Source organism: Phocoena phocoena, chromosome 7, assembly GCF_963924675.1.
Source record: "Phocoena phocoena chromosome 7, mPhoPho1.1, whole genome shotgun sequence".
NCBI lineage: Eukaryota > Metazoa > Chordata > Mammalia > Artiodactyla > Phocoenidae > Phocoena > Phocoena phocoena.
The window spans coordinates 5,535,588-5,543,806 of record NC_089225.1 but is presented as its reverse complement, the minus strand read 5'-3'; the positions used below and the strand labels follow the sequence as shown (position 1 = coordinate 5,543,806).

Genomic DNA, 8,219 nt, shown 5'->3' with positions numbered 1-8,219 from the left:
CCACAGCGCTCAGCAGTGACCCTCAGGTGTAACTACTCTTCACGGCAGCCTCTTCCCTGTCTCCTGGTTAAGCACGGTGACGCCGAGGCGCTATCATCCTCTCTTTAAGAATTTCAAAGAACGATACGGGTCTCGTTTAATTGCTCTTTTTGCATTTAGGTGAGACTGTTTCCCATACCAGTTTTACATGTTCTAGTATAGCTTCAAAAACTATGAACACACTGAAATTAAAACATGAAATAGTAGGAATCAAAAATAACACAAGGGCCAAAGACCATGATGTGAGGCGTCAGCAGTGTGGCTTAGATGCACATCACCCCACCTCACCCTTCCCAGAGGCAAGCTCAGGCAGCCACTGCAAGGCCTCTCCAAGGTTATGCTGGCCATCAGCGTCCAACGGTCGAGCCTGAAACAGCAACCTAAACCAAGACCAAGCACTGGGTTGTTCTATCCAAAGGAAGCCCAAGTGTCTTCTGCAATAGATTTTCTGTGCAAGTCAGCCCTGGATCCTGGGCCAGTGGCGCTGTGCTGGGGATGTGATGTGGCTCCCCCAGCAGCAGTGGTATCTGGAGATCAATACTGAAAGCTGCGCTTGGTCTGGATGTCATCAAGAATCTGCTGTAGCTCCTCGTCTTCAAACCGCCCCTCCAGGCTACAAGAAGGAAAACAAAAAAAGTGAGTGTCGCAGCGACAGTGTTCCCCGCCCTCTTCTTTCGTGCGTACTAATCTTCGAGCACCACTGGCCCACCTCTCCGCTTACCCCTAAACGCTGACACCTTTACATTTCAACTCTTACTTCTTTCCTTTAAAAAACATTATGAAGTACTTCAAACATATAAAAGGTATAGAAAATAAGCTCATTTTAAAAGTTATCCCCACCTGATTCCCTTTTTTTTTTGCCACACTGTGTGGCCTGCAAGATCTTAGTTCCCCGACCAGGGATTGAACCCAGACCCCCTGCAGTGGAAGCTCGGAGTCCTAACCACTGGACCGCCAGGGAATTCCCTCTCCCCTTGATTCTTAATAAATATGACAGACACAAATCGATGGCTCTGTGTGTGCTCCCCTATTCCAATTCCTTTTCTTCCTTCCCCAGAAGTAACCATTATCCTAAATGTGGTATTCATCATCCCTACATGTACTTTTATATTAATATTTACTATAGTATATGTAAATGTATCTACAAGCAATATGCAGTACTGGTTTTAAACTATAAGAAATGGCATCATAGGGCTTCCCTGGTGGCGCAGTGGTTGAGAGTCCGCCTGCCGATGCAGGGGACACGGGTTTGTGCCCCGGTCTGGGAAGATCCCACATGCCGCGCAGTGGCTGGGCCCGTGAGCCATGGCCGCTGAGCCATGGCCGCTGAGCCTGCGCGTCCGGAGCCTGTGCTCCGCAACGGGAGAGGCCTCAACAGCGAGAGGCCCGCGTACTGGAAAAAAAAAAAAAAAAAAAGAAATGGCATTGTACTGTATGTATCCTTCTGCAATTTTTTCACTCAAAATTCAATTTGGCATTTGTTGACATTGTTCCACGTTGTCCTAGTTCACTAGTTTTTTCACTGCTATATAATAAACATTATATGATCATACAATGATTTATTTCTCCAGTCTTGACTTGTCCAGTTTTTGCTATCACTAACAATGCAGCAATAAACATTGGAATACATGTCTTCTTTTAAACTACGTATGCGTTGCTTTTAGGACACGTACCCAGGAATGAATTTGGGGTCATGGGGTATATTCATCTTTAGCTTTACTGGATGTAGCCAAACTGCTCTCCAAAGTGACTGTACTAATTTGCACTCCTATCATCAGTGTACCAAGAGTTTCAGCTGTTTCATATTTTTGCCAACAATCGGTGTGCTATAAAACCATCAATCTCATTACAAAGGCACTCATCCAACGTTGGTGATATCTATCTAGATTTTAAATGCACACAGCTTTTAGACACAGTAATTCTACTTGTAAGAATTTATCCAATACACACAGAGCTTTTCACAACCAGTCCTAACCTTGGGATCAGAGCCTTGGACTCCTCAGCAGTCTCTGGACAAAGGTTGGCTAAACAGGCCAACTCAAACTTATGAAGCTTCTTCTGGAGCAGCAAGCTGATCACAGGGAAGAAAATCAAGACAAACAAAATCAAACAATGATGAATAGGAAAAAGGGCATCAAATGTAGCTAGCAAGGAAGAGGAAAAATAAAGCACTTGCAATCTTCCCATTATGGTTAGGTTTGCTGCAAAATCCCACTTTCAAATCACTTCCTGTTCCTCTTCCTGGAGAACAGGAAGCTACAACGAAATCAGGCAGAGACAGTGAAAGCGAGGCGAGCACACCAAGGCAGAGGATGCTTGCGATGATAACTTCTGAGAAACTGCTATGTACCTCGAGGACTATACAAGCTTTCCCCCAAGAATTTATTCTGTTGCTCTTTGCTCTTCCTACGCACTGTTCTTTGCTTCCTTTGTTATTAATTTTATGTCAAACACATGATGTCAGATGTCCCCCATCTACCAGGCTTGAAGAAAATTTATTTTTGACTTGAAGAAAATTCTCTTTTAAATGTATCTAAGGGCTTCCCTGGTGGTGCAGTGGTTGAGAGTCCGCCTGCCGATGCAGGGGACACGGGTTCGTGCCCCGGTCCGGGAAGATCCCACATGCCGCTGGGCGGCTGGGCCCGTGAGCCATGGCCGCTGAGCCTGCGCGTCCGGAGCCTGTGCTCCGCAACGTGAGAGGCCACAACTGTGAGAGGCCCGCGTACCGAAAAGAACAAACAAACAAACAAAAAATATATAGTAGTCTATCAAATGGATTTACCACAATTTATTTAATTACTGTTGAATATTTAGTTTTTTTTAAAACTGTGAATATTATTAATAGCTCTCTGAAGAATATTTGCATATATACATCTTTTTGTCCACTTGCTTTTCCTTAGGACAGTACTTCTCAAACATTTCACCAGAGTAGCAAACAAGTACCCACAACCAACTCGGGAGCATAAGCACAAATGACTTTCTGCAACTGCAAGGATTTAAGTCTCATGATTTATTTCAATAATTCAGGGACTTCCCTGGTGGTCCAATGGTTAAGACTCCGAGCTCCCAGTGCAGAGGGCACGGGTTCGATCGATCCCTGGTCGGGAAACTAATATCTCGCATGCCGTGTGGCGCAGCCAAAATAAATAATAAAAATAAATAAATACAACTAAAGTATTAGAAAAAAGAGATCATATATATCATTTGTTTTACTTCACAATATACTGGTATCTGTTTGCTTTAATGCAGAAATGTTTTAAACCATACCACCGGGCTTCCCTGGTGGCGCAGTGGTTGAGAGTCCGCCTGCCGATGCAGGGGACACGGGTTCGTGCCCTGGTCCGGGAAGATCCCACATGCCGCGGAGCGGCTGGGCCCGTGAGCCATGGCCGCTGAGCCCGCACGCTCCGCAACGGGAGAGGCCACAACAGTGAGAAGCCCACGTACCGAAAAAAAACAAAACAAAACAAAACAAAAACCATACCACCAAGTAACACCGATGACACCCAGTTTATAAAAATGGACTTCTCTAGTGGCTCAAATTATATCAGAACATCAAATGATTATCTAGTTCACATGAGATAATGTTCATCTTCGAAGAAATCAAAGAAATGCTAAAACAGCTCTTGTTTTCCCTGGGGCCTCTTATATACCCCAGCACCTCACTGTTTCCCAGAGCACATCCAACCGATTTGAGAAGCAATGCCTTAGGAAAAAATGCTAAAAGCCTGTCACCTTTTGAATGGTCAAGCAAAGATCCAGAAAGAATGCTCCTGATTTATATTTATTAACATAGCAAGATCTCTAGGACACATCAGGGAAATAATAAATAAATAAGCCCACTTTATTAAAAAAAGAAAAAAGCAAAATAAAACAATGCTGTGTGTTTATGGTGTGTATGCCAATGTATGGAACACGCTCTGCAGGGCTAACAACAAACTTCTGACAGCAGTCACTCTGCAGGGAGGTAACTGGGATTTGGGGTACAGCAAAAGGTGGCCAAGGAGGGTTTTGACCATATAAGCTATTTCAAAAATTTGACGAAGACATTATTTTACTTACATTAATCGTACGGATGATGCCCAAGGGGTGGCGGGGAGGAGCAGGGGAGGCGGCGACAGCATTCTACGTGCAGATGTCTAATAGTCTGGATTAATAAAACTTTTAGCACTCACCTACGTACACTGGCAATGGTCTCTCTGTTTTTGAAACGACTGAAACGGGCTGTGTAGTTTAAAGTTTTCATGAAGACCTCAGAAAGTTCCTGTTCATCCTCTGCACTCTCATTTTGTTGCTTTCGATGCTCCAGAAGCATATGAACTTCTGAATTTAGAAGTGTCTCAGCTGTTTCAAACTCTATTTGTGAGAAGCATAAATGTCAGCTGAAAATATTCCTCCAAAAGTCAGCTTCTAAACGTTTCTTTTGCCTTTGAGACTATCAGCAAGTCTCTGTCCCTGCAGAAATCCAGAGGCTTCAATATCCCACAACTGTACAGTATTTTTCAGGTTTTTTTTTTTTTTTTTTTTGCCATGCCGCGTGGCTTGTGGGATCTTAGTTCCCCAACCAGGGATTGAACTCGGGGTCCCCGGCAGTGAGAGCGCCGAGTCCTAGCCACTGGACTACCAGGGAATTTCTAACTGTACAGCATTTAAAAAACAAATAAACAAACAAAAACCTGAATAAAAAGTACCTAGACAAAACCTAAATATGAAAAACTGGTTTAATTTATCATGAAATTAAGAAAACCATCTCCCTCTTAGTTATTACACCATAAAAAAGAAAACAAACATATATTTCCATTATGCCCAAAACTTCCATGAAGCTATCCTATGGAAGGGAGTATTACACCTTGAGTCTATAAAATACAATACTAGAAGCAACCTATATGTCTATCAACAGATAAATAGTATTATGGTACAACCATTAAGTACTACCTAGCCCTTTGAAAGAGTAGAACAGTTCCACACAATATATCATCAAATTTTTAAAAAGCTGTATGATCTCTATAGCATAATTCTATTTTTGCAAAGAATAAAGTGTGTAAGTATATATTTACAAATGAGCACAGTTTGGAAGCATAAGACTAAACTACTTACGGTCATTTCCTCTGGGTGAAAAGGTGTGGAATTTCATGTTTTACTGTGGATATAGTAATTTTTTTTAAAAGGAGGGTACTGTTAAGGCTTCCCCCACTTATTTTGTGCTTTCCAGTACCTGTAAGATATGATACTTTAAAATCTCAAGCTTTCTACTTATTCTGGGTTTTTAAATTACAAATTAAGCACATCACATTGCAAAGAGGAAGTTCTCTGATAGCAAAACGCGCTTTACTCCCAGCCATCTGACAAAGATTCTCTCCCTGACCAAACTCCAGGCTCTTTCCTGTCGTCCTCTTCTCCCCAAGGACTCAACTTTGGTCCACAGAAACTTGACGAGGGCTTCCCTGGTGGCTCAGTGGTTAAGAATCCGACTGCCAATGCAGGGGACACGGGTTCGATCCCTGGTCTGGGAAGATCCCACATGCCGCGGAGTAACTAAGCCCGTGTGCCACAGCTCTTGAGCCCACGTGCCACAACTACTGAAACCCGCGCGCCTAGAGCCCGTGCTCCGCAACAAGAGAAGCCAACGCAATGAGAAACCCGCACACCGCAACGAAGAGCAGTCCCCGCTCGCCACAGCTAGAGAAAGCCCACATGCAGCAACGAAGACCCAATGCAGCCAAAAATAAATAAAAATAAAATAAATGCATTTAAACCACTAACAAGATTTCTAATAGCTCCAGGCCGCAACCCTGGGATGACTCTAGCTCTTTACAGTGGCTATTTATGAAAACTGAAGGCTGCCAAAATAACTTACTGTTTGTTCCAGCCAACACTTGAAGACAGGGCCCCTGTCTCCCAGCCCAGAGCGAGGGGTGTGGGAGGGTAGGAGTTAAACGCCAGTTAACAAATCCAAAGGGGTTTCAAAATGGACCAACCCCCCGCTTCCCGCTTTTCGTAATTTTTCACTTCCCCGACCCTACTGAGGCCCCGCTCACTCCGCTCCTTATTCCTTCATTCTCCCTTTAATATGCCCAGTCACCTTTACAGATCGAAGTTTAGATGAGTCCACGCTTGACTCTGTCCCACTGCAATAGTATATTACTGATTAAAATCTGTCCTTTCCCCTTTAGTGCCAGCTTTATCTTTGACACATCCCTCCAGCACTTCACAGCTTATCGGATAAAACAAACTACTTAAACAGGAGCAAGAGGCCGCCCAGGGTCAGTGTGGAGTTGGGCGCCGACGGCTCCAGGGCTGCAGGCGTGGACTCCGGCTGGCCCGCTCCCGCGGCACCTTGCCCTGCCGGCCCATATCCCCCTCCTCCCTGCCCTTCGCCGCGCCTGCCCAGGCCTGCGGCAACCACGCAGGACCACGGGGACACTCCGGCAGCCCCAGGCCGCACCTTTGGGAAAGATGAGCTGTGAGGCGTCCTCCTCTACGTCGCCAGCCCGCGGATCACTGCCACCGGCCGCCATCGTCTCGCCGCGCACCGCAGCCCACACCGCCGGAAGCGGAAGCTCCGAGCCGCGGCCAGGAAGGGGCGTGGTCTTGGAGACGGGGCGGGGCTCCATTGGGGATGGGCGGGTCACAGCGGTGGGCGGGGCCTCGGTGGGTGGGCGGGACCCCGACGGGGCGGGCGGGGCCGAGGGGACTTGCAGCGTCCTTGAGCTTCCCTTAAGGAAGCGGAGACAGGCCAGAGCCGCGAGGTCGCGGGGGTTCCTGGAGGGCCGAGGGGCATCTTGCTATGGTCGCTCCCGGAGAAACCGTCCTTCTCTTCTCCAGTACGCCTTTCGCCGCGCGTCGTGGAGACTGGTCACTTGGCCTCTCTGAGCCTCAGCTAACTCACCGGTGAAGTGTGGATGAGGATACCTGCTTCCCAGGGCGTAGGGAAGGATTAGATGAGATGCAGTAACGCGCTGACCGACCCAAGGAACTGTCGTTGATGGGAAGCTGGGTAGGTGACTCCGAAAACATACACTGTAATTTCTTACAATGCCTTAAGCATTTAAAATGTTTGATTTGTAGTGGGACTTTTCCAGTACCTCTCAACATGTGGATGGTGATATTGAGAGGCCTGTTGGAACATTTGGATGATACTTAGAAAAGTAAGCAGGGGCTTTCCTGGTGGCGCAGTGGTTGAGAGTCCGCCTGCCGATGCAGGGGACACGGGTTCGTGCCCCGGTCTGGGAGGATCCCACATGCCGCGGAGCGGCTGGGCCCGTGGGCCATGGCCACTGAGCCTGTGCGTCCAGAGCCTGTGCTCCGCAACAGGAGAGGCCACAACAGTGAGAGGCCCGCGAACCGCAAAAAAAAAAAAGATAAGTAAGCAAATGAAAAAGTTTCCAACTTGAGAGAAAACAGATGGCTGTACAATGAAGGAAATAATCACAGTGCACTACTTGGCTCCGGAGTGAACCACGTTTAGGTATCATGTGAACTCTGTTCACAGAAAATGAATGAGGATATTACCAGACGAGAATATGTTCCTGTATTCCTTTGATTTAAAATATAATTTTCACAAAGTTAACTTGCCTTGTATCTGTATTTCCAGAAGAAATGTATCCGGTGAATTAATGGCAGGTTATATAGTATGGTTAGAGCTTATTACCGCCTTGAAGGGCTTTCCTACACAGTTCATTACAGCTGTGGACCGATGTCCCGAGGAGTCTGGGGACGTGCAGCAGCTGGGTGTGGGAAATGGTCCTGAACTCAGCGTAAGGCCCCTTTCTCTCATCTATCCATCCAACAGGGCTTCACAGAGCAACTACTACTTACTGGACTTACCATGGGCTGCCCCCAGGGCTAGCCGGATACCCAACACACACAGCAGGAGAGAAGTCAACAGGTGAAGAGAGAGGAAAGGAGAATAACAAATAACACATAGTGATGTTTCATAGGTTGGTTTGTCTACATTTTCATTCAGGAAAACCATCATAAATACTTAAGTGCAAAGCCCTGAGGTTAAAAAGATGAATCAGTCCTAGAGCTGTCCCCAAAAGGAGTTAAGAGCAGTTGTTGCAAGATCTGGACTTATCTTCCATCATAAAAGACAGAAAGTGGCAAGGGGTATGAGAGATATGGAAGGATACAGAGAAAGAGGTCATTATGCTCCTCAAGAGCTACTATGGTTCTTTATA

General features: G+C 46.2%; 1 protein-coding gene across 1 annotated transcript; it reads right to left on the bottom strand.

The window, feature by feature from the left end:
- Nucleotides 1-222: 222 nt before the first annotated feature.
- On the bottom strand, nucleotides 223-6,567 carry POLR2D (RNA polymerase II subunit D). Its single transcript, XM_065880969.1, has 4 exons — nucleotides 6,485-6,567; nucleotides 4,215-4,395; nucleotides 2,015-2,110; nucleotides 223-652 (listed from the first exon to the last, which is right to left on the bottom strand). The coding sequence occupies exons 1-4, from the start codon at nucleotides 6,555-6,557 to the stop codon at nucleotides 574-576; spliced, it is 429 nt and encodes a 142-aa protein (XP_065737041.1). The 5' UTR covers nucleotides 6,558-6,567; the 3' UTR covers nucleotides 223-573.
- Nucleotides 6,568-8,219: the final 1,652 nt, after the last annotated feature.

What these genes read in the sequence shown, in the direction of transcription:
- POLR2D (XM_065880969.1), bottom strand. Translation starts at nt 6,557, where the DNA reads ATGGCGGCCGGTGGCAGTGATCCGCGGGCTGGCGACGTAGAGGAGGAC. An exon ending in ACCATTGCCAGTGTACGTAG is followed by an intron (nt 2,111 to 4,214) that starts GTGAGTGCTAAA and finishes CCCTGTGATCAG; the next exon opens with CTTGCTGCTCCAGAAGAAGC. An exon ending in TCCAAGGCTCTGATCCCAAG is followed by an intron (nt 653 to 2,014) that starts GTTAGGACTGGT and finishes TCCTTCTTGTAG; the next exon opens with CCTGGAGGGGCGGTTTGAAG.